The following is a 27,343-nucleotide window of genomic DNA, read 5'->3' as shown; positions in this document are numbered from 1 at the left end:
GTTCTATTCCCTAAATCTCAGGCTTTTTTCCTATAAAATGGGAATAATGATAACAGCACTGATTCAAGAACTATTGCAAAGATTAAATGAAATAAAAACAGCTCAGCAAAGTGTCTCCCACATAGCGAGTGCTCTGCAATCTGTGTGGCCATTTCTGTTCCCCTCACTGTCAATACAGTTTTCCTACCTCCTGTTACCACTATAAAAAAAACAGAGAAACAGGATTTATTGAATGCTTATTATGTACAGAGTGCTATCCTAGGAGGTACATGTAGCATTTCACAGAATCTTTTGAAGAATACTAGAGAGGATTCTTGGAAGAAAAATGAAGGCTCATGCTGGATAAGTTTCTCATTCAAGGTCGCACAGCTACTAAGAAATAGTACTGAAAGTCTAAATCAGTTATGTCAGATCCCTAGCGAAAATGAATGTGTTAGTTGCTCAGTCATGTCTGACTCTTTTCAACCCCATGGACTGTAGTCTGCCAGGCTTCTCTGTCCATGGAATTCTCCAGGCAAGAATACTGGAGTGCGTTACCATGCCCTCCTCCAGGGGATCTTCCTCACCCAGGGATTGAACCTGGGTCTCCTGCATCGCAGGTGGATTCTTTACCATCTGAGCCACCAGGAGCAGTACTGAAATTCTGTATCAGTTATGTCAGATTCCCAAGTACTCCACCTTTTCTATTATGCCATGTTTTCTTAAATATGAGGAATGAGATTGAATTAGTTCTGGAGTATTACTAACATACTTACAGGGGTGTTTCTGTATTTTCCAAGGCTAGCAGATCCACCTGTGTATTAAGACTGGGTTTGAAGTTGTTTGGTACAACTGGTCTCAGAGAGCTGAAATCTAGAACACAAAATGTACTTGTTCAGCTTTAAAACATTCTGTCCATCAGTTCTGTTGGATTTTCCATTGCCACCATCAAATGAAAGAGATTGAGATTAGTTTTATCACCATAAAATCATGGTATCTCCTCAAACAAAAATTAAAAAACATTTATGGCAACTGGAGAGAGAGAAATTCCCTGTCATAAAAAGAGGATGCTGTGAAGGTAACAATTATTATATTGGGTTTTCTAAAATCCCAGGCTGACTCAGAATGGAAGGGATTTTATGTCTTTTCCTGTGAAGCACAAAAGTAAAAAGTGTGGTATACAAAGTTCTACTCTCACCTCTCCAAACTCTTAAGTTTCCATAATCATGAGATACCCCATAGAGAATAATTATTTCTCCCCCTCTGAAAACACTGATAAAAACTTGAAAACTCTTCAATATAATAGATTCCAAACATCCCACTGGTCTAAGCAAGCAGCCAACATTTTAGAAATGGAGGAAGGGAGGAATTTATAAGAAAACCACAAATTGAATAATACTGAATATTTTGATTCTAAAAAAATCTTGCTAACATAAATGGCAAACAAACTCATTTTAACTTGGCAGAAAATTCTGGATTTCAGGATTTTTCATTATGTTTGGTGGTAGTTTAGTCACTAAGTTGTGTCCAACTCTTGCGAACCCATGGACTGAAGCCCGCCAGGCTCCTCTGTCCATGGGATCCTCCAGGCAAGAATACTGGAGTGGGTTGCCATTTCCTTCTCCAGGGGATATTTCCATTCCAGGGATCGAACCCAGGTCTCCTGCGTTGCAGGCAGATTCTTTACCAACTGAGCTACGAGGGAAGCCCCCATTTTACTTTGTAATTTACCAAAACTCTTTGGGAAGGATAATAGGAAGTAACAAATAAATTAGACAAATAGCTAACTCTAAGCCTACAGTGCAACATCATCCTTTACTTTCACAAAAACCCATTAATGCAACTCACTTAGTAGGAAAGTCTCAAGAGTTGGGTGGCTAAGAAGTAACAGAACTGGACTGGTGCATTTCAACTTGGACTTCTCTGACTCAAAAGTCTGTGATTTATCCTCTACATTTCACCTCATGAGGCCTCATAACTCCTGATTTTCTCTATCTGTATCAAATATTCCCTTACCTGATGCTGTAGTATGGCAGAGAAACCCAAAGATAATAGTGAATGGGTTCAGAGTACGTGTAAATGTTGGCCATGGAGTTGAACAAGCTCTGTAAGTAGGCCAGGTGAATTCCAAGCCAGTGGGATGGGTTTCAAGGACCTCCTTCCCTAGACACATCCCATTCCTGTACTGGGTAGACCTAACCACTGGCGAAGAAGTAATTACATCTCCTGATACAGTTCTCTGATACTCAAATTGACTTCAGTCCTTCTCAAGTTGCATTTAATCAAGAAACCAAGGAGAACTGTTTCACATTAAGCTCTTCTGCTGGTCTGAAAAGACCCACGTGCTTATTTACTTAAGTCTGAAAGCTGAGCATTCAGGGTGCTGACTTCTCCCAGGGTGGTCCTAGGCGTTGGAAGGCTGGGACTCAGGTCAAGGAGATCTGAGGATGGGGCAGAAGGTTCACTGGTAGTCTGAAAACAAAACAAACAAAAACACAATTTAGAAAAAACTGCATAAGGCAGTTTATCATGGCCTTCTCCCCAGAGACTTTCCTTTGGAAAAAGGAAGATCTTATTTTGGAGGTATCCTCGGAGAGAATTCTCCATTCCATTGGCAACACTAGGAGTAATCCCATCTCACCACTAACATGGCTTCCCTGCTTAATTAGAGAATCTTCTTATGAGCTCTTATCAATAACTCAATAAGTCATTAAGGCAAAGACTTGTTTTAGGTAAGCTTTGCACCTTACCATGCAATTTGTAAAATTTTCCATTGTTTATTTTATAACATTTCTATTTACTTACATTGGCATCTTCCCTCTGGCTCTTATTTTGCTCTAAAATCCTTTGTTGGTTTCGAGTAAACCTGTTTGAATTAACAAAATGCAAGTATTTAAAAGAAAACATGTGAAAATGCTGTAATATTTAACAAATTATTAATATGCAAATATTCACCAACTTCATCCATAATCAATTCCCAATAAAGTACTTTAATAACTTTTTCCCAGTTCTATGAGAAAATGGACAAATATTATAAACACTAATAATTCAATCACCAAATTTTATGGTCTCTATTAACATTATGTATTTCCTTGTACTATTTTTTTTTCTGTAAGTTAATCTATTTTAAACTTTATTGAAATTACATTTACATAATTCAGTATCATAATTCCCATTATGTTGACATCATTTTTCTAGTTATTCAGAAATACAACGTTTAGTTGTTGTATATTTTGCCTTATGAATATATCAGAAAGTGAAAGTGAAGTCACTCAGTCGTGTCCAACTCTTTGTGACCCCATAGACTGTAGCCTACCTTAGACTGTAGCCTACGGGCTTCTCCATCCATGGGATTTTCCAGGCAAGAGTACCAGAGTGGGTTGCCATTTCCTTCTCCAGGGGATCTTCCCAACCCAGGGATCAAACCTGGGTCTCCTGCATTGCAGGCAGATGCTTTACCCTCTGAGCCACCAGGGAAGCCCATGAATATATCACATACTTAAAAATTCTCCTTATTCCCAAATATGCTTCCAATTTTGCCTAAATTGTCAAAAGTTACCATTCTACATAAAATTCACATACAGTTAACATATTTTCATTGTTTAATCTTCATTTTTATAATTTGCTTGGCACCCAAAAATATTGACCTTTTACAACTTTGTTTTAATTTTACACTGTTCCTACTTTACTGTGGGTAAAGAAGGAGCAGGGACACAAATCAATAAGAGAACAGGTTTGAAAGAATAGTGAAGTTGAAGGCAGAAATCCAAAGTACAAGTGTCAGCTTTATTACTGAGGAGTTATAAGACCATACATTCGGCCTTCAGTTGTCCAACTACTCACAGAGAATAGTAGTGTTTGAGCCATTTCCTCAGAAAGCTATTTTAAACAGCAAAATATAGGAAGATAGGTAATATATGGATGTGGACATGCTTTGCAAACTAAAAGCTGCTTTAGAAACACACAGTATTACTATTACGACACATCAGTTCCATGAACCTATACACTATAAAGTCTAAAAGCTTACTCTGAATTAGAATATGGCTTAGATTTCAGGATTTTCCCTGTTCTAACACACAGGCTCTTCTTCCATTTATTAATGGCACTGGCTTCTTATGTGCAAGGTATGACCAACCCTCACAAACCAAGCCTTGAGTAACAAATTTCTGTTTCCTTATTTGCACAACTATTCTCTGGATGTAACGAGTGGAAACTTTTGGAGATTCCGGAACAGGATGAGTGTATTTTGCCTGTGGGATGGATGTGAATCTTTAAGGAACAGAGGGCAGACGCTGGTAAGCAGAATCATCCCCCTACCAAGACATCCACATAGTAAATCAATGGAACAGTGAGTATGTCAGGTTAGAGGGCACATGGGCTGAAGGTTGCTAGTGAGCAGACTTTAACTGAGAGATTGTCCTGGACTGTTTAGATAAGCCCAGAGTAATCAGGAAGGCCCTTAAATGTGGACAGGGAGACAGAAGAAGGAAGCAAGAGGGATACAACGTGGGAAGGACCCAGCCAGACAATGCCGGCTTTGAAAACGGAGGAAAGAGGTCAGGAGCCAGGGAAAATGGCATCAACTGCGCGCTGCAGGGAAACGATTCTCCTCTAAAGCCTTCAAGAAGAAACAAAGTCCTGGTTCAAAGCTCATTCAGAAAAAGCTGTTCACAGAAGTAACCCACTCTCCTAGCATCAAGACCAAATAAATTAACATTCCTCCTCAGAGGAAGCTTTTTGTAAGTGGTCTTATGGTTTGCAATAATAGAATTCTTCAAAATGAAAACCAGGAGTTGGCACCCGACTGAAAACTGTATGGTTTTCCTTAGACATCTTCCTACTTAGAAAGATTTACACCAAAGCAAACGAAGGGTGAGGACCGTGAGAAGCTGCTGAGGGAAATCGAACATGTGACTCTGGGCGCCCCGTCACATCTGGGCAGAACGGCTGCTCACTCTCACACTGAGACACAGGGAAACCTTGTTTCACAGCTGTGCATCTACTTCCCTGATTCTCTTGGTTCATTCATGATCAGCGGGGGAAAAGTCCAGACCATAATTTAGAAGACTCAATGGGACAAGAAGAGGAGGAGGACAAGAAATTAACAAATTAACGAGCTAGCACCGGCTAGCTGCTTTCATCTACATTATCACATTTAATTCTCAAAAACAAACACAGTAAACAAGCCCTTTCCAAATAGTGGTAGTATTCCCTTTAATAAACAGGGGAAAACCCAAGTCTTAAAAAGTCAAGCAATCAGTCCTGAATGAACAGCAGAGTTTGAAGCCGGGCCTGTTTACCTCTTTCCCTTAGTCACACGGGTCCCCTTCTCCATCAGCTGGTGGGAGACAGGGCCACTAACTCCAGAAAGGCTCAGCAAAAACGGTTCCCCTAAGGGCGTCTTGAAATGTCACTTTGAGGAAAACCTCTGGAATTCAGTGAGTAGGGGCCACATAAGGGAAAACTGTCCTACCCAAATGCCAGTACAGTCCCTATTCCAAACAAAGATCTAGAAGCAGTTTGGGGATCTTTAGAGGACCAGGAAGGCCTAGGGATAGGTTTGCAAAGAGCCTAGGAGACTTGCCTGAAGCTGTGTTTGTATTCAGCACTTTATAAGAAGATTGAGGAGAAAGCCACCTCAGTCAAAGCAGCTGCCCTGCCTGCCCCTCCCTGGGGATGGGTCGTGGCACGGCACCCCCACCCCACCCCCCGGCCCAGGCACACTCTGCCCTGGCCTGCTCCCAATGCCGCCAGCGCCTCCCCCACCGTCCTCAGCTCAAACGGGACTTCCGCACAGAAGCTTCACTGCCTTCTGACATGCACCAGGTCTGGCTGTTATTCTCAGCAAACAGACCTCTAATCAGTTCATCTATCCCACTTTCCAAGCGTGTGTGTGTGTGTGTAAATATATATATATATATTATTGAAGATGCTTTCCTGACTATAGGCTTGACTATAGATTACAATAGATTATAACACTATTACTTTGATGAATACATAAATGACTTGGAAACAAACATCTAACAAGTGAACTATGAGAGAAGAATGGACTGTTAAGAAGCTATTAAAAATAATGGTTTAGCCAAAGCATTTAAGAACATAGGGTATACAAATACAGTGAAGAAAATCAAAGAGAAACAAAAGGATATGTTCTTTATATAATCATGACTATAAAACAAGTTTAGAAAAGAACTAAAATGTTAGAAACCTGTATCCACAGGTTCTTTATCTGTGGATTCCACATCCAAGGATTCAACCAACCTCAAACTGAATATATTTGAAAAAGAAAAAAAAAAAAATCTCAGAAAGTTCTAAAAATGAAACTTGAATTTGCCATGCACCAGCAACTATTTACATAGCATTTACATTGTATTTACAACTATTTACATAACATTTACATTTATTAGGTATTATAAGTAATTCAGAGATGATTTAAAGTATACAGGAGGATGTACATTAAAGTGTACATGTAACCTATGCATTGGTTACATTTAAAAACTACACCATTTTACATAAAGGACTAGAGAATCTGTAGATTTTGGTGTTGCTGGGGGCATGGGTTTCTGGAATCAATCCCCTACAGATACGGACGGAAGATTGTATTTAAAATTTTTGCCTTCATTCTTTTCTGAATGGAATTTTAAAAAAAAGTTCATGTTCATATACAGATTACCCTCCCTGCTCTGATTTTGTCTAGACTATCTTCTTCCTCTCTTCTCACTACCATTTCCATGTGGTTCTCCACCTCAAACTCAGGGTAAACCCCACTTGCACGACAACGCTCAGCTTGTACCACTGGTCTGTCTGAGAGCCAGTGATGTGCGCAGTGCCGACATCTGGTGACTCAGATCCAGGCTCTGTTCACAGGTCAGCGTGTAAACACATCTTACACCACCCACAAATGCCTCTCGCACGGCCCAGGTCACGCTCATCCCCGCAAGCCGTATCACACATTCCTGGAAGAGCAGGACCAGAATTCCCTGCCTTGGGAGGCAGGCACGTGTGTTCAAACGTGTTCTTGATCTTTCTGAGCGTCCACTGGCAGGCACTCTGAGAACACAGAGCCCTGGAGGACGGTCAGAGGGTGCCCAGTGCTCACCTCTCACACCCAAGGATGGCATTATTCAGATCCTCGTTCACTTGAATCAGCTCAGCAGTGACGTCTTCATTCTCCACCACCACAAGCAGGTCCATGATCCTCTCCTGCATCTCCCGACCCGTCTTATAAAGTTTCTGTCAAAGAAGGAGAGAGATTTCTTCTTCCATGCTAAAAACCAACTCATTTGCCCTTCTGAATGACTGCAACCAAGGCTTCCCTGGTGGCTCAGACAGTAAAGAATCTGCCTGCAATACTGGAGACCCAGGTTCAATCTGGGTCAGGAAGATCCGCAGGAGAAGGGAATGGCTACCCAGTCCAGTATTCTTACCTGGAGGATCCCATGGAGAAAGAAGCTACAATCCATGAGGTTGCAAGGAGTTGGATATAACTGAGCGATTAACCCTTTCCCTTTCATACTATTGTGACCACTTCCACATGAGTCACCTATGGGAGATTACCAAAGTATGTAACTATGGACAGCTCATCCTTTCTCTATCAGAATGACATCAGAACAATATTTTCCTCTAAAAATCAAAATAGAGATCATAAAGACAATAATGTATTATACACTGCTGTAACACTGGACTAGAAATTATAACTACTGTATAGGAATTCTAGGTTTGTGGCTTATTAGCTATGCTGAGGCAGGAAAAATAATCACTTGCTTTCTAAATCTCAGTTTACTTACTTGGTAAGTGAAAAATACACTACTTGCACACACATCTACCTCAAGGGGTGACATAAAAATCAAATGAGATGTGTATAATGAGGAACTCTATAAAGTATAAAACATAAAGTGCTATTGTTATTTGTGGTAATGGAAGAAAGAAGTAGTTAAAATGCATTTACAGTGTATAATTTTCCTGTTATGTTTTACTTAAAGATGTAAAGTTTATAGTTACAACATCACATTCCAAGGTAAACTGAACCTGGATTAAAAAACTAGTTATCAATCCCATCTTTATTTAGACGGCCTGGAATCACTATTATACAAGATTCCACTCCCCAAACCAGCTTTTTCTCATAAGCATCAGAAGCACCTACAGCAGACTTACTGATTCAGAACCGCCGAAATTGAGTTTGGGAATTCACATCTTTTAATAAGCATCTCAGTGTTTCTCATGTACACTGATATTTGAAAACTGCTACCTTAAAACTGGGGGCTTCCCAGGTGGCTCAATGCTAAAGAATCTGCCTGCCAATAAAGGAGATGTAGGACACACGGGTTTGATCCCTGGGTTGGGAAGATCCCCTGGAGAATGAAATGGCAATCCACTCAGTATTCTTGTCTGGAAAACCCCATGGACAGAGGAGTCTGGTAGGCTACAGGCCGTGGGGCCACAAGAGTCAGATGGGAATGAGTAATTGAGCACACACACATCTTACAACTTAATTTCTCCTAGGCAAACCCTCAATAAGCCTGAGGAGCATAAAACTGATACTAATATTCCTTAAAATCCACCATGGCCAGAATTTGCCCATGTAATAGTACACTGCTGTCTGAGCCACCAGAGAAGGCCAACAGTACATCAGAATCAGGCAAAAACTCAGGGACATTCCCCTTTCACAATGAAAGCAGCAGAGCTGGCTAAGTTGTAGCACTATTTATTACATTATCCAATCTCTTCCCTCATGAAAGACAGACCTGCTGAAAAACTTACACTTTACAAAACCATTTAGCATCTCAAACAATCTATCACAAGAGTTCCAACAGGAAATCTCTAAATAAATCAAGCCACTACTAGCTGGCATTTAGACTCAGAGGTAAAGGCTACCCCATCTCCACAAAATCTTAACAAAAATGTTAAGACAGGAGAGAAGGGAAAGGGGGAAAAAAAGTGAAACAGAGAGATGTCAGACTGGGTTTTCATACTCACATTGCACAACTAAAAAAACTGGCCACATTCCCAATGATGTGGTAACTGTCAGCAGCAGTTGACAAACTTTTCCTTAAAGTCTCAGATACCAAATAGTGTTTGCTTTGTTGACCACATGGTCTGTGTGGCAACTACCCAGCTCTGCCATGGTGCAAGCAACCAGGGTCAATATGTAAACACATGGCTGTGGCGGTGTCCTCGTAAAACAGTCAGGTGGGGGCTGAGCGTGACTCACATACAGTCCCGTGGAAGAGAGCAAACGAAAAGACTTTAGACTCAGTGGACCTAAGGCCTCTCCCGTCTACATACCTGATACGGGCTCTGGTTAAAATTTAGCCTCAGTTTACTTTCTCATCTATAAAACAAGGATAACCACCATCATGCAGGGTTGTTGTAAGGACAGAAAATGATGCGGTTGAAACCCCGCTGTGGGACTTCCCTGGTAGCACAGTGGATAAGAATCTGCCTGCCAACACAGGGAACATGGGTGCGATCCCTAGTCCACAAAGGTCCCACGTGCCACGGAGCTTCTAAGCCCGTGTGTCACAACTATCGAAGCCCACACACCCGCAGCCTGCAGCCTACAACAGGAGAAGGCACCTCCATGAGAAGCGAGTATGCCAAGATGAAGAGTAACAACCCCCCCTGCTGCAGCCAGACACCCAGCTCAGCCAGCTGAGCTGCTTCAAAGCAACAAAGTCTCAGCGCAGCCAACAATAAATAATTAAATTAAAAAAAAACACAACACTCTGTCTGCAATATAGGGCAGTCAATGAATGTATTATGGATACCCAAGTAGGTATCACTAGCAGGTTAACTAGCTAATACGTTCCTGTAATACCTGTGCCACTACCCAGGACCCAGTATTAAACAAAGGAAAAAACTAAGAACAGCTTTTGCTGCCATGCCATGAGGAATGAGAACTTTTCCTCTTTCTGCATTAGCGTGCAAAACAGTTCATCTTCTTGCTCACTGGCAGCCTTGCTAAAACAATGTCATGATCAAGGAAATACAATGGCTGTTAGATGCCTGTGACCAAAATGTAGAAATTGATTTGAAATGAATTTGCAGCCAACATCAATAGCCCCTCGTCATGGGAAGACCGTCCCTTTGCCCTCTCAAGAGACAGATGGAATGGAGACATGAAAGGAACACCACATTTCTCAGCAGGTTTGCAAAGCAGAATCTGAAAAACTTCTTCAAAAGCCGGCCCGCTCTGATCTTTGCAACTGATGTCTGTCTCGGAAGAAAGTCAAGCCACCTGGAAACGCTGTAGATCAAGCACCATGAACCAAAAGGATGGGTCAGAAGCCCCCCCATAGCAGGCTCTCACAGGGCTCTGGATGTGGGGAGCCAGGGGGAGGGAGTCCAAACACGGAGGCACAGCTGCTGGTGCAAGTGCCATCACGGGGCCCCGGGACTGCCTCACTTCCTGCCGTATCAAAGCAAAGGCAGGCTGCAAAGCCAAAGGGAATGTAACAATCATTTCAAAAGTCTCGGGAGTGAAACAAAAAGGAGCTCACCTAGAATCGCCGCTTCTGGCGTCCAGATGGCTCCCACTTTTCCACAGAGCACTTGGGAGTTAAGGAAGAAGATTCTGTCACACTTTAACTCCAAACGCAACTGCCCCACATCTACCAACACAGGGCAACTCCGTAAAAAAAAGTAAAGTATCTGAACATATCCTTTGAGAAAGTAATAACGAGAAGAAAGGCGTTTGCTTGCAAGCCTTCCCTGGAAATAGTATGTCTAGCCCTACCGCCTCACACACCTCCTCTCTCCAGGCCCTCCCCCCCGGAGAGCGAGAGAACCCAAGACGATGCTGGCGACCTGTGTCAGAAAGTCAGTCCAGGTTCACAGTGAGAAGGGAGCGCTACACTGGATATGATGAAGCCTCAGGAAGACAAGGTTTGTACTCCAGCCCTATCATTGCTGCCACTGCCATGGACAGATCATCACCTTTCTAAATATGCAGCCTCCTCTGTAAAGGAAAGGGAGATGGCCCCAAAGGTATTGAAAGGGCCTTCCACTCTTAACACCTTACAAGTCTCTGAATGGGAAAGACAGAGTCATTAGAGCAGATGACTTTTTACCAGTTATTCTCACAGGACCAAATTTCCGATTCATATGATTTTAAACTTTTCTAATAAGTTAGAGGAAGACTTATTCTAGTTGTGCTTTTAAAATCTGGGCTCACTTTATTCTACACAAGACTAAAACATTCTCTTCTTTCACTGTCCTACCAGGTCAAGGCAAAAACCAAAACGGGAGCTCAGCCACTCACGGGTAAGAGTAAGGTGATTCAGAGTTAATGCGAGAACAGAACACGCAACGACGTTTCATTGCTGTGACCAGAACAGATACCTATAACTCATCACAAGGCTCATTAGACTGGATGCACCTCAGAATCTCAGCACACCACTCTGGCAAACTAAAAGAAATCTCGTCTCTGCCCCTTATGAAGTTTGAAGTCCCGGAGCAACAAAGTGGCTGGGAAATGTGTTTCACCAAAATAGTTTTAATGCCTAAGAGTCTAACAAAGAGAAAGGAGCTCTGAGAATTAGCAGGTCTTCAAGAGCTAACTCTTCCGCATAGATTGGAAGAACAGATAGGGGATTCCAAGTAAGTATACTAGATTTCAGACAGAAGGAAACAGGCAGGGATCGTGTTTCAAATAAATAGAACAGCTGTGAGAAGTTATGTGCCAAGAGACAAACCAGGAAATGATTCCAAGTAGAGGCTGCTTTTAACAGTAACAGATTGCATACATGACTATGATGGTTGGTAAAGCATAAGAAGAGCCAAGATATTTGTGAGTGGAGCCTTTTCCTGTGGGCTGCACACCTTTTTGCCTTCCAGACCCACCTTCCACACGCTGCCTTGCTGAGTGCCCCAAGGCTGACCCAGAGGGAACATGCCACCAGGCCCCGTGCCATCTCGCTTCTGACTGGCTCAGTGGATGGGACCCACGGGGAGGAGGCGGGAGAGTGCAGGGGGATGTGGTCAGGCTCCTTGTCATCGTTGCTCCTTCGGCCACAGACACCACTGCCCTCACGGCTGCCTGCCGTGTGCAACTCTTCCCACTGGTTCTGGAAAAAGTTCCCTCTTGCCTATTTATGCCTAGAGAAAGCAGCTGACAGCCCAGGGTAACAAGCTAGCTCCTACGGTTTCGCTGAACCCTGCGGTATCTTGCTAAATAAACAGTACCTTAATTTAATTCTTTTCAAATTACCCAAATGGAGCATGCCATCTGTTTGACCGATAAACCCTAGAAAGCACAAAAACAGAGCAATTTAAATATTATGGTAGCAACACAGGGATAGACAAAGAGATCAAATCAAGAGAACAGCCTCTGGAAAGATATCCTTGCTCTGAAATATAGAATGTGATAAAGAGGTGTTTGCAATCAGTGGAGAAGGTATAAATTGTTAATAAAAGTCATTCAGCCAGCCAGCTATAGAACTGAAAAAGATAAATGGAGGTAAAATCTCTAACTCAAACCAAGGATAAAAATTTTAATTTTAAACCACATAAAATTGAGGGAAAACCCATGGATGTATTAAAGATATCTTTGCAGAGTGACTGCATGGTTCAGCACTGCTTGGGAGCAGAACCTGAGTAGTAAACAAGGCGAGCCTGTGGAGCATCCACTCCAGCAGGCAAAGGTGGCTGCACAAACGTGCAGGAAAAATCAGCAGGCTGGAGGGATGACATGCGGGCACCCCTGGGAAGTGGCTGACTTTACACTGGGGGTCAGGGAAGCCCCCTCAACGAGGTAATGTGCTAAGTTAGAAGGATGAGAAAACGTGGGCTGTTAGAAGACACAGGAAGCATGAGACTCAAGGGTGAAACAGCTCCCCAGCAAGAACGAGCTCTGCATGTCTGGGAACGGAAGGGTGGCCAGACCAAGGAGGGCACCTATGCTATGGAAGGAAAGGCAGGAGGAGATGGGGAGGTTTTATGGCCAGAGGAAGGAGGCTGGGTTGTATTCCCATGTAAAGGGAAGCCAATGGAGGGTTTCCAGCAACATGATCTGGTTTACTTTCTAACAAGTTACATAGAGACGTTCGGTACCAGGGAAATGCAAATCAAAAGTATAAGATACCACCTCACACCTAAAGTGGCTAAAGAAAACTGAATACAACAAGTGTTGGCTAAAAGTGGAGAAACTGCAACCCTCTGCATTGCTGGTGCGAATGTTCAATGGTGCAGGCACTGGGGAAGACAGTTTACCAGTTCCTCACAAAGTTAAACAAAGAGTTTCCATATGACCCAGTCATGCTACTCCTAGCTATATACTCAGAAGGGCACACGCATTCAAACAAAGACTTACACACGGCTGTCCACGGCAGCACTAGTCACAATAGCCAAAAGACAGAACAAGTCAACTGTCCATCAACTAACAACTACATAAAATATATTCAAAGTATATACATACAATGGAATGTGGGCTGTAAAAGATCCTATGACATGGGTGGACCTTGCAAACATTATAGTAAGTTAAAGAATCATATTTTATAATTCCATTTATATGAAATACTCCCAAAAGGTAAGTCCATAGGAACAGAAAGCAGGGAAGTGGCTGCCTGGGACCGGGCAAAGACAAGAATTGGGAGAGACTGTGCAATGGGTAGAAGGTTTCCTCTGGGGATGGTGGAAATGTTTGGGACCTAAATAGAGGAAACTGGGGGGAAGGGATAGTTAGGGAGTTTGGGAGGGACAGGTACATACTCCTATATTTAAAATGGATAACCAACAAGGACCTCCTCTATCAGTACAGGGAACTTTGCTTAATGTCATGTGGCAGCCTGGATGGGAGGGGAGTCTGGGGGAGAATGGATGTATGTGTATGGATGCCTAAGTTCCTTTGCTATCACAACATTGTTAATTGGCCATACTCCAGTACAAAATAAAAAGTTAAAGATAATAAAAAAGGAAATGGTTGTGAATGCGAATGCTGCTAAATTGGACATTTTTATTTTTTGGCTATGCCACATGGCTTATAGGATATCTTAGTTCCCGGATAGGGATCAAATCTGAGCCCTCAGCAGTGAAAGCAAGGAGTCCTAATCACTGTCTCCAAGGAATTCCCTAAATTGCATATTTAAATTGCAAACTTTAAAATGATTAACTTTATGTTATGTAAATTTTACTTCAATTAAAGGAAAAAAAAAAAAAAAAAGCTATACAGTTCTTGGTTTCCTGCACAGCACTGTACTCTGTCCTGAAAATATCCCTGACAACAAAATACCTAAAAATATTGGATACAATATAAAAATATTTTAATGTACATGCCTAAACTTTGAAGAAAGCATAAGAAGTCCTCAAAGGCTAAATCCAAATAGGATCCAAAGATATGGAGGCAATACAGGTACAAGCGTCCGAAAGGCACGTCTCTAATCACCCCAAGAGGCAGGAGACCGAGCCTGGGGCCTGAACAAGGTGCTGAGATGCATCGAAGACCCCCACGTGCAGCTGGAACATCTGAATGGCTACAACCTATATACGAAATATATATATATATATTGATCTGTGCCGCCCCCCTCCCCCACCTCATTCCTGACAGAACTCCTTAATCCCTTGGAACTTCCCAGGTGACAGGAGCATCTTTTGTTCTGACAAGTAAACTCTTGATGGGCTTCTGGATGGTGGCTGGTCACGAGAAAGACCAAACATGATTAAAAGGTTGGAACTTTTAGCTCTGACCTCTATCCTCAGGGTATGGAAGGGGCACTGGAGATGAGAGCTAATTGATTATGCCTACTTAATGAAACCTCTATAAAAACCCATCAACTTGGGGATTCAGAGGGCTTCCAGGCTGGTGAACATACACACTGGGATGGGATGGGAGTGCACTCCAACTATGCAGGGATACAAGCTTCATGTTTAGAAATGCCCTAGACCTCACTCTTTGTATCTCTTAACCTGGTTTTCCATCTGCGTCATTTGTAATATCCGTTATAATAAACCAGTAAATACATGTACATGTTTCCTAAAGTTCTGTGAGCCATTCATGCAAATTTTCGAACCTGAGGAGAGTCCTGTGGGAAGCCCCGGTTTATAGCCTGATGGTCAGAAGTACAGGAGACTCAAACTTGCAAAGGGCATCTGAAGTGTGGTGGTCTTATGGGACCAAGCCCTTAACCTGTGGTACCTGATGCTAACTCTGGGTACTTAGGGGATCCCAGGTGGCTCTACTGGTAAAAAACCCACCTGCCAATGCAAGAGAGGTAAGAGATGTGGATTCAGTCCCTGGGTCAGGAAGATCCCCTGGAGAAGGAAATGGCAAGCACTCCAGTATCCCTGCCTGGAGAAGGAGGAGCCTGGTGGGCTATAGTCCATAGGCTCCCAAAGAGTAGGACACGACTGAAGCAACTTAGTATGCATGCTGGGTACTTAGTGTCAGAACTGAATTTAGTTTTTTTAAAAATATTTATTTTTATTTATTTGGCTGCTCTGGGCCTTAGATGCCCTGTGGCATGTGGAATCTTTTTTTCCATTACAGCATGCCCATTCTGAGCTGTAGCATGGGGGATCGAGTCCCCCAAACAGGGACTGAGTCCCTTCCATCAGGAGCACAAAGTCTTAGCCAATGGACCACCAGAAAAGTCCCAACAACTAACTGACTTTAAGACATCCAGTGGCACTGGACAATCGGTCAGTGTGGGCCAAAAAACCTGCACATGTGCTGTCAGAAGTGTTAAGTTAAAAACTTAGAATAAGCAGCTACAGAGAAAAAGCTTCTCTTTGCAGGAACATGGCAAAGAGAAGGAGACGCCCCAGCTCTGTAGGGCGAACTCTAGCAGCCTGACTGCATTATCATCTCTCAGGCTCTCTGAGAATCCATGAGTCACTTCAAGTCCTTTTGCTCCGGCCTGATTAGTGACACTGGAAGTTCTCCACTCATGGAGGGAGGTGCTGGTTACTACAGAGCTCTTCTGAGGAAAGTCCCATGGAAGGGTGTCTTCCTCCTGGGGTGGTGGGAACCTCGGGCAGCTGACCCCACCTTCAGCGTTGGGCTGTGACTGTTCTCCCTCTTCTGGTCCTCTGGTGGTCTGTCTAGGTTCTCCTGTAATCCTTGGAATGTAGTTTTCAGACCATGGACTTTAAAAAAAAAACACAGTGTGAGAGGTTTGAGTCAAGGTTTAGTTGGGCACCTCAGACAGCTCCGAGAAACTGTTTCAGAGATGCAAGGAAAGGACAGTATGTATGTGATTTTGGTAAAGGGGCAAGTGAAAAGAAAGTATGAGTCGCTCGGTTGTGTCTGACTCTCTGTGACTCCATGGACTGAAGCCCACCAGGCTCCTCTGTCCATGGGATTCCCCCGGCAAGAATACTGGAGTGGGGTGCCAGTCCCTTCTCAGGGGATCTTCCCGACTCAGCGACTGAACCCTGGTATCCTGCATCGCAGGCAGACTCTTTACCCAATGAGCCACAAGGAAGCAGCTGGTAAAGGGGAAGGACATGCAATGAAGCACGTACTCTTTGTAAGGTGAAGCTTCTGTGAGTCATGAGGAAGAGTCAGTCACCATGAAGGACTTTCCTGCTTCTCTAGATATGAGCAGATAAAAGAACTGGGCTCATAAAATTAGCTCCTGAGAATACCTAACTATCTAAAGAGCCGTCCTGCCAGTTTCCCGGGGCACAGCCTGCATCATTTCTGCTTTCCGCCCTGAACTCCTTCAGCGGGTGTTGAAGGTCAGCAGCTACAGCAGCACATGAGTTAATCCTTGCAGAGGTAGATGGCAAGTGCCAATTTGTAGTTGACAATATTTTGTCTGTTGTTTCAAAGAGGTTTGGGAAAGAGATGAACTATTTTAACAAGTTAAAAGAAAAAAAAGGATTGATTAGCTAGTTTGGGAGTTGAAAAAAATAGTGTCTATTTCCCAACTCTCAGAGTGGACTTCAGACCCTATAATACTTCTGGACAGATGCACTCTGTACGCCCTGCGTTGCTCTAGGGCCCTCAATGCCTCTCATCTGGCCCCCACCCCAACTCTGAGGAGCCCCCTCCCGCAGGCTCCTGTGGAAGCCTCCCAGGGGCTTAGCAGGGGAAGGTAGGCAGGGAGCCAGTGATGTCTGGGGGCCCTGCTTCACTAATCTATACCATTTACAGTTGTGAGAAAACCTCTGAAAAAGTACAAATGAAAAAAATTACTTTGTTTCTCTACAGTTTATCTTTGCCAGTTTCATTTTCAGATTCCTAAACCAAGATTCCTTTCCCCTATTTCCATAAATTGCATCATATTATTTTAGATCAACCATAGTGAGGTAGGATATTATGAAACAAGAAATATATATTTGGTCTTCATCCCCAGTTCCTAACACAGAGCTTCTAAAACCCTTGGGATTTCCAGAGTAGTAAGTATGAGAGAAATGGCCTTTGTTATACTTAGTAACTCCCTTTCAACCAAGCAGGAGTTTATGCTAACGAGGTGATTCTTGGCAGACAGGGGCGGCTGCCTGAGAAACCGAACTGACCGGGATCAGAGAGCTGAAACTTGCAAACCAACCCCACAACCTCCAGGACGGGAGGGGGCCGGGGCTGCCTTAATCACCAGCAGTCTGTGACTAAATAAATCCCGCCTCTGTAATGGAATCTCTATAAAACCCTGAACGACTGGGTTCAGAGAGCCTCTGGGTGGTGAACGTGTCCAGGTGCTCTGAGGATAGTGAACCCCAACTCCGCAGGGACAGAGCCCCTCTGTCCAGGACCTTCCAGACCCTTCCCTGCATGTATTCTTGGTCAATGAGAAAAATGCTGCCTGCCCTACCGTAAACAAAGGATGCTGCAGCTGTCGGCTTAGAAAGTGGTCACAACCTGGAAGCTAAGAGTTATGTTTCCTCTGGTGGGAATTTTGGGGACTTCAAGTCTGGGAGACAGCATCTCCAGTGACCCGGAGAACTGTTCCAGGAGGCGGGGTGAGGGTGAGGGAGGAGTCAGGTTATACAGAAGCTTGCAGCAAGAGCAGGTAGTCTCAACATCAAAAGATTACTGTGAACTAAGGGAAACCAGGTATCTCAAGTTAAGGAATTTAGCGCTTTTCTATAAATGGGAAGAAGCAAGAGTCTGGGCTTACTGAAATGGTTCCTTTCATTTGCATCTCACTATCTGGGGCCAGCATACTGTGATTTTATTATCCACATCCTTAATTCCTTGCTCACCACAGGGAGCAAGGGCAGTTAGCATCAGCAGGGCTGTTGGATGGCAGGCAGTGTTCTTCCAGGGCTCAGAAATTCACATCTGGTGGGCCAGAATCCCAGATGGCTGTGACCTCCTTGTTCATTGACATAGCAGGAAACAGTCCCTTTCACAGAGCCAGTGAGCCATCACGTTACAGCCTCCCCGACGTGAGCCCTGAGGGAATTAGGCTAGAAGCAGGATACCTGCTATCTAGCAGTCGGCCTCTGCAGCCACCCCCACCCCAGAGCAGGGGACGCTGGCCCCAGATAACCAGGAATGATTTCAGAGAGCCAGACTCCTACATCCTCCCATACATAGAAAAGCACTACCTTTCTTAACCTGAGAAGCTTGGTTTTCTTAGTTAATCAATTACTTTATTGATGGCTATGCTGGGTCTTCGCTGTGCACGTGGCCTTTCTCTAACTGTTGTGTGCAGGCTTTTCGCTGCAGTGTTTCTCTTACTGAGGAGCATGGCTCTATCACGTAGGCTCAGCCAGCAGCTGTGGCTCGCGGGCTCCACGCGGGCTCAGCAGCCGTGGAGCACAGGTTTAGCTGCTCCGCAGCACGTGGACTCTTTCCAGACCAGATTGAACCCGTGTCCCCTGCACTGGCAGGTGAATTCTTAGCCCCTGGACTACCAGGGAAGCCCTGGTCTTCTTTAACTAACAGTAACCTTTTCATGTTCTTAGAGAAGGAAATGGCACCCCACTCCAGTATCCTTGCCTGGAAAATCTCATGGACAGAGGAGCCTGGTGGGCTGCAGTCCATGGGGTCACAAAGAGTCGGGCACGACCGAGCAACTAACACACTTTGATGTTCTGGCTACCTGGTCTTTGTTACAAAAACTCTTACATATGTCTCCTCCCGGCTTCTTCAGAGTAGTACCTTAGAGCATGTGACAAGCTGTGTCTTGGGCCTCAGCCCTCAGTTTTGTCCATCAAATAAAACACAATTCTAAACATTTAGGTTGAACATTTTTCAGTTGACATCATTTGGCTGTTTGCCTGTATCCTCTGTAATGAACTGATAATAGTAAGTAAAGTGTCTCCCTGGATGCTGTGAACCATTCTAGCAAATTACTAAACCTGAGGAGGGGGTCGCAGGGCCCCCAATTTGATTTGTAGCCAAAATGGGGGAGAAGGGTGGGTAACCTGAGGACCCACGACTTGTGATCGGCGTCTGAAGTGGGGACAGCTTTGTGGGACTAAGCTCTTTACCTGTGGAGTCTGTGATGTTTCTGGGTAGCTGGTGCCAGAATTACTTAATGTGAGGGAAAAAAATTCAGACCTAGTATCCAAAGTGTTGTGAGTAGAGAAACAATTTCCTTTTATGATGTTATTTAGATTACTAGAAAAAGTTCAAATACTTGTCAAAAGAATTTAAGAACAGCACCCCCCACACCAGATCTCTATGTGCTACTACCAAAAAGCAAAGAGAGACAAATAAGTTGCACATTCAATAGGTTCCATAGACAAACTGACTGAGGGCCAGAACCATTCAACCTGAATTGGCCACGAGTGCGTTCTAAGCTGGTTTACAGCCCAGTCTCTTTACGATTCAAGGCAACACACAGCCCTAAGCTCTGGCATCAAAACAGCAACCAACAAACCAGCATTATCCTAGCAAAATTCAACCAAACATCTGGACCCGAAAACTTGGACACAAAAAGGCATTTAGTACACTCCAGGATGGCAGCAAATAAAAGGGGATTCACACATTTGAACGGGATGTTTCAGTGGACATCTTACGAAAGGACTGTTAGCCACGGATGGATGAAAACATGAGAGAAAAATCCTATCACTACATTTGAAAGCGCTGAACGGCTGGGGAGACTGTATGCAACTAGGAATATTGCTGTGTCCCTTCTTAAAAAATATTATGTGCTACATACCCTTCTACTTTGATACCAAATTTTAAAAATTTTAGTTTAACATGCTAAATATCGTGAGTCACAAAATTTCTATCCGTAAACATCCTCAGTTGTGGATTTTTAAAAAGGGATTACTACATAGGAACTCTAATGATTAATTTTCTTTTTAACCTCCTCGTATCAGCTCAGTTGTGTCTGACTCTTTGCAACCCCATGGACTGCAGCACGCCAGGCCTCCCTGTCCATCACCAACTCCTAGAGTTTACTCATGTCCATTGAGTCGGTGATGTCATCCAGTCATCTCAACCTCCGTCATCCCCTTCTCCTCCTGCCTACAATCTTTCCCAGCATCAGGGTCTTTTCTAATGAGTCAGTTCTTCACATCAGGTGGCCAGAGTATTGGAACTTCAGCTTCAGCATCAGTCCTTTCAATGAATATTCAGTAGTAATTTCCTTTAAGATGGACTGGTTGGATCTCCTTGCAGCCCAAGGGACTCTCAAGAGTCTTCTCCAACAACGCAGTTCAAAAGCATCAATTCTCCAGTGCTCAGCTTTCTTTATAGTCCAACTCTCACATCCATACATGACTACTGGGAAAACCATAGCTTTGACCAGCTGGACCTTTGTTGGCAAAGTAATGTCTCTGCTTTTTAACATGCTGTCTAGGTTGCTCGTAGCTTTTCTTCTAAGGAGCAAGCGTCTTTTAATTTCAGGACTGCAGTCACATCTGCAGTGATTCTGGAGCCAAGAAAATAAAGTCTGTCACTGTTTCCATTGTTTGCCCATCTATTTGCCATGAAGTGATGGGACCAGATGCCATAATCTTAGTTTTCTGAATGCTGAGTTTTAAGCCAACTTTTTCACTCTTCTCTTTCACTTTCAACAAGAGGCTCTTTAGTTCCTCTTTGCTTTCTGCCATTAGGGTGGTATCATTTGCATATCTGGGGTTATTGATATGTCTCCTGGCAACCTTGATTCCAGCTTGTGCTTCATCCAGCCCAGCATTTTGCATGATATATTTTGCACATAAGTTAAATAAGCAGGGTGGCAATGTACAGCCTTGATGTACTCCTTTCCCAATTTGGAACTAGTCTGTTGTTCCACGTCTAGTTTTAACTGTTGCTTTTTGACCTGCACACAGATTTCTCAGGAGGCAGGTAAGGTGGTCTGGTATTCCCGTCTCTTTCAGAATTTTCCAGAGTTTATTGTGATCCACACAGTCAAAGGCTTTGGCATAGTCAATAAAGCAGAAGTAGATGTTTTTCTCAAACTCTCTTGCTTTTTTGATGATCGAACAGATGTTGGCAGTTTGATCCCTGGTTCCTCATGAATCTCCTCATACATAGGATTTACACAGATAGAAACTAAGTCCAATGATAAATGACTTGCCCATGACTAAGAACCCCAAAAATCATTACCAAAATGATGTAATATTCTTAAGTAAAATATCTTAAAAATAATACACTTAAAGCCACTGATCCAAAATATTGATTGTTTTTCAATGTATATTACACTGTGATGTTCTATAGGATATTAAGAGATATTTAGTAAATGGATAGTCTTTGGTCAATAAGTCTGTAAATATCAGGTTAAACAAAGACTCTTTAAACAGATGAACAAAAAAATACTCAACAGGGTATTCACCCTGGTAGTCCAGTGGTTAAGAATCCACCTTACCATCCAGGTGACTTGGATTCAACCCCAAGTGGTAGAATTAAGATACCGCATTCCCCAGAGCAACTCAGCCATGTGCCACAATGACCGAAGCCCACTTGCCCCGAGCCAGGGCAGCACGACCAGAGCCCATGTGACGCCAGCATGGAGCTGGCGCTCCAGAGCCCGTGTGATGCCAGCACAGAGCTGGTGCTCCAGAGCCCATGGGCCACAACTGTGGAGTTCTTGTACTGCAATGAAGATCCTGCAGGCCACAACTAAAACCTGGCCCGGCCACATAAACAAACTTGGTAATTAGTTCAAAACCACTCAACAAAACATTAGCCAAATCTAGCAACAGAAAAAGAATCATACAGCATGATCAAGTCAGATTCACCCCAGCGTCACAAGGATGGTTCAACAAATGCAAAATCAACGTGATACACATCAACATAAGATAAGACAAAAACCACATGATTGTCTTAGTAGATGCAGAAAAAGCATTTGATAATTCCACATCCATTCATAATAAAACTCTTATCAAAGTGTGTAGAGAAGGAATATATCTCAACATTTCAAAAGCCATTTATGACAAATCCATAGCCAACATGATACTAAGTGGTGAAAAGTGGGAAACCTTCCCAGTCTCACCACTGCTTCAACACAGTATTGGAAGTCAGAGTCAAAGCAATTAAGACACACACAAAAAAGAAATAAAATATATCCAAATTGGAAGGGAAGACGTAAAACTGCCAGTATATATGCAGATGACATGATACTCCATATGGAAAACCCTAAAGATTCAAGAAATAAACTATTAAAACTGATAAATGAATTTAGCAAGGTGAGCTGCTGCTGCTGCTGCTGCTGCTGCTAAGTCACGTCAGTTGTCTCTCACTCTGTACGACCCCACAGACGGCAGCCCACCAGGCTCCACCATCCCTGGGATTCTCCAGGAAAGAACGCTGGAGTGGGTTGTCATTTCCTTCTCCAATGCATGAAAGTGAAAAGTGAAAGTGAAGTCGCTCAGCCGTGTCTGACTCTTAGCGACCCCATGGACTGCAGCCCACCAGGCTCCTCCATCCATGGGATTTTCCAGGCAAGAGTACTAGAGTGGGTCACCAGTGCCTTGTCTGAGCAAGGTAAGCAGGATATATTATTAATACATGGAAATGTGTTCTGTTTCTTTATACTAACAAATGAAATATCAGAAAGTAAAAAACAACAATTAAAAAAAAAAATTTAAAGTCTCATCAAAAAAAAAAAAAAATCTAGGAATAACCCTAACAAACATGATAAAACTGAAGATAAAGAAAACTGTAGATGATTCAAGGAAATGGAAACATATCTGATGCTCTTGGATTAGAAGAACTAATACAGTTAAAATGGCCATAATACTCAATGCAATCCACAGATTTAAGGCTATCCCTATCAAATCACCCATTACTTTTCACAAAATTAGAATAATCCTAAAATTTACATTGAACCATAAAAGACACAGAATTGCCAAAGTAATCCTGAGGAAAAAGAACAAAGCTGGAGGCATACCCTGGGCAGACTTCAAACAATACTGCAGAACTACAGTAATCAAAACAGTGTGTCACTGGCACAAAAAACAGACTTCTAGATCAATGGAACAGAACAGAGTCCAGCAATAAACCCATGGTCACACCTACAGCTTTGTAGCTCACACTACACCTACGGTCGGGTAAACTCTGACAAAGGAGATAAGAATAGACAGTCTCTTCGGCCAGTGGTACTGGAAAAGTTGGACAGTCACACATAAGCTGATGAAGTTAGAACATACCCTCATACCATAAACAAAAATAAGCTCAAAATGTCTTAAAAACTTAAACATAAGACATAATGCCATAAAGCTCCTAGAAGAGAACATAAGCAAAACATTCTCTGATGTAAACTGTAGCAGTGTTTTCTTAGGTCAGTCTCCCAAGGCAATTGAAATAAAAGCAAAAAAAACAAATGATATCTAATCAAACTTATTAGCTTTTGCACAGACAAGGAAACCACAGTTCAGTTCAGTCGCTCAGTTGTGTCCGACTCTTTGTGACACCATGGATTACAGCATGCTAGGCCTCCCTGTCCATCATCAACTCCCAAAACCTGCACAAACTCATGTACATCGAGTCGGTAATGCCATCCAACCATCTCATCCTCTGTCGTCCCCTACCGCAAACAATACAAAAAGAAAACCTACAGACTAGGAGAAAATATTTGCAAATGATGTGATCCACAAAGGCTTAATTTCAAAAACGTATAATAATATACTGAGTTCATACAACTCAATAACAACAACAACAAAAAATGAACATCTCAATCAAAAGACACACATCTGGCCAAGAGGCACACAAAAAGATGTTCAACATCACTACTTATTAGAGAAACGCAAAGCAAAACAGCAATGAGGTCTCATCTCACACTGGTCAGAATGGCCATCACCAAAAGTCTACAAATAATAAATGCTGAAGAGGGTGTGAAGGGAATGTAAATTTGATGGGAATGTAAGCTGGCACAGCCACTACGGAAAACAGTATGGAGGTTCCTTAAGAGACTAAAAATAGAGTAACCATATGACCCAGCAATCCCTCTCCTGGGCATATAAAGAAAAGATGAGAGCTCTAATTCAAAAAGAAATGCAGACACAATATTCACAGCAGCACTATTTATAACACCCAAGACCAACGTAAGTGTCCAGCAGCAGATGAATGGATAAAGAAGATGCTCCCAAGCTGTGGCTTTAAACCCTCTGTGCACCAGAGGGATACCACAAATTCAAACCCATTGATGGTGGGTGGGAGTGGCAGGGGCTCCTTGGGGGTCTATCTGACTCTCCTGTGCTCTCTGCAGGTAGGATTGCATACACATAGCTTGAGAAATGACCTGTTCTTTTTTCTTTACCTACTGGCCACAGTACGGTGACCCCTGGATTAGAATAAACAATCCAGGACACTCGAGACTGCCCACAATGAGTACACCACAGAACTCAGAAGGAAATGAAAGATGCTCTGTGACTACAGACCAGGGAAGCCACAAGAAGATGGGAGTAGGCGCAGCTAACAAACAACTAAGGCACGACGACCCCTACCCATGCCTCTCTCCCCACAGGGCACAAGACAGAGAGGCAGGACTATCTGTGTCCAAGTGGGAGCAATGCTTGGGACAGAGACAACGGACACTGTTTGCAGATGCTGGTAGCGTCCAGAAAAAACAGGAACATCAAGGAGATCAAACCAGCCAATCTTAAGGGAAATCAACTTTGAATATTTGTTGGAAGGACTGATGCTGAAGTTGAAACTCCAGTATTTTGGTCATCTGATGCCAACAGCTGACTCCCTAGCCAAGTACCTGATGCTGGGAAAGACTGACAACAGAAGGAGAAGAGGGCATCAGAGGATAAGATGGCTGGATGGCATCACCGAGGCAATGGACATGAACATGGGCAAACTTAGGGAGATGGTGAGAGAGGCCTTAAGTGCTGCAGTCCATGGGGTCGCAAAGACACAACTGGGTGACTGCACAACATATAACTCAGAAACTACCTCCCAATACATCCCACCCAGAATCACCCCATGCTAATGATGCCATTATTGTTGCTTAGTCATTAAGTCATGTCCAACTCTTTGTGATCTCATGGACTGTAGCCCACCAGGACCCTCTGGTCTATGGGATTTCCCAGCCAAGAATACTGGAGTGGGCTGCCATTTCCTTCTCCAGGGGACCTTCCGCACCCAGGATCAAACCCGAGTCCCCAATACTGGCAGGCGGATTCTCTACCACTGAGCCACCAGGAAGTCCCATGTCAAAGCTATATAGTCTGGGAACTGCAGCAAATGCAGAAATATGCAGACACAGTGCCAAGCACAAGATGCAGCAACGGTGTCTTCCCTCAGCATGAGCAAGCTGGGTCACAGAGAATGCAGACCAGCTGTCAGAGGTCTCACACACAAAATGAGCTAAGTAGACTTCCCGGGCGGTCCAATGGTTAAGGACCTGCCTGCCAGTGCAGGCGACACAGGCCTGATCACTGGTCCTGGAAGACCCCACATGCTGCAGGGCAACTGGGCCCACGTGCCACAACCACTGAGCACACACGCCTGGAACCCGTGCTCCACGACAAGAGAAGCCACCACAGTGAGAAGCCCGTGTGCGGCAGTGAGGATCCGGTACAGCCAAAAATGAGTTAATTACTTTTAAAAAATGAGCTGACTATCACTATTCTGTCCAGATATTTGAGGAATACAATGAAAGAGGTGATGAACAAGAGAACTTGCACTCAACCAAAGAGAATCCACAGAGCAAATGGAAAAGCACCTTTACAAATTATTATCCTTAAAGATAAAAGGGGAAAGCTCATCCATGAAAGAACTACTATAATGAAATACATTTTTAAAATGAAAAAATTGTTGAAATAACAAATGGTGCTGGGAAAACTGGACAGCCAGTTTATGTCAAAAATGAAATTAGATCATCCCTTAAGTCCATATACAAAAACAAGCTCAAAATGAATTAAACACCTAAATGTTGGACTGGTCACTTTACAACTCTTAGAAGAAAACATAGGCTGAATATTCCCTGACATATATCACGGCAACATCTTTTTAAATCCATCTCTCCTAGAATAATGGAATAAAAGCAAAAATAAACAAATGGGACCTATTTACGCTCAAAATTTTTGCATGGAAAAGGAAGCAATAAACAAAACAAAAAGACAACCCACAGATTGGGAGAAAGTATTTGCAAATGATGTGACTGATAAGGGATTAGTCTCCAAAATTTACAAACAGCTTTTGACACTTATAGCATCAAAACAAACAACCCACTCAAAAAAATGGGCAGAACATCTGAATAGATATTTCTCTAAAGAGTATATACAGATGGCCAATAGACACATGAAAAGATATTCAAAATCAAAAGATATTAGAGAAATGCAAATCAAAACTACAATGAGATTATCACCTCACACCAACAGAATGGCTATCATCAAAAAATCAACAAACAACAAATGCTAGAGACGGTGTGGAGAGAAAAGGAACCCTCCTGCACTAGAAAAAATCTATGACCAACGTAAAAGCTATGGTTTTTCCCGTAGTCATGTATGGATGTGAGAGTTGTACCATAAAGAAAGCTGAGCGCCGAAGAACTGATGCTTTTGAACTGTAGTGTTGGAGAAGACTCTTGAGAGTCCCTTGGACAGCAAGGAGATCCAACCAGTCCATCCTAATGGAGATCAGTCCTGAATACTCATTGGAAGGACTGATGTTGAAGCTGAAAGTCCAATACTTTGGCCAACTCATGTGAAGAGCCAACTCATTAGAAAAAATCCTGACAGTGGAAAAGATTGAAGGCAGGAGGAAAAGGGGATGACACAGTATGTGATAGTTAGATGGCATTACTGACTCAATGGACATGAGTTTGAGCAAGCTCTGGGAGATGGTAAAGGAAAGGGAAGTCTGGCATGCTGCAGTCCACATGGGGCCACAAAGAGTTGGACACGACTGAGACTGAACAGCAACAACAACACAGCCACTCTGGAGAACAGTATGGAGGTTCCTTAAAAAACTAAAAATAGAGCTACTGTGTGACCCTGCAATCCCACTCCTGGGCATATACCCAGAGAAAAACATGGCCCCAAAAGAGACATGCAACCAGTGTTCATTGCAGCA

General features: G+C 43.2%; 1 protein-coding gene across 3 annotated transcripts in view; it reads right to left on the bottom strand.

The window, feature by feature from the left end:
• Positions 1-27,343, bottom strand: part of TOM1L1 (target of myb1 like 1 membrane trafficking protein) — a 61,833-nt gene that overhangs the window by 13,736 nt on the left and 20,754 nt on the right. For all 3 annotated transcript variants that reach the window (XM_059877967.1, NM_001075611.2, XM_005219863.4), the window contains 4 exon segments: positions 7,079-7,212; positions 2,785-2,845; positions 2,334-2,451; positions 756-852 (listed from right to left, as the gene is read on the bottom strand). In XM_059877967.1, coding sequence (XP_059733950.1) covers positions 756-852; positions 2,334-2,451; positions 2,785-2,845; positions 7,079-7,212 — 410 coding nt within the window.

Source organism: Bos taurus, chromosome 19, assembly GCF_002263795.3.
Source record: "Bos taurus isolate L1 Dominette 01449 registration number 42190680 breed Hereford chromosome 19, ARS-UCD2.0, whole genome shotgun sequence".
NCBI lineage: Eukaryota > Metazoa > Chordata > Mammalia > Artiodactyla > Bovidae > Bos > Bos taurus.
Note: the sequence above shows the minus strand (reverse complement) of the source record. Positions and strands in the feature narration are given on the sequence as shown.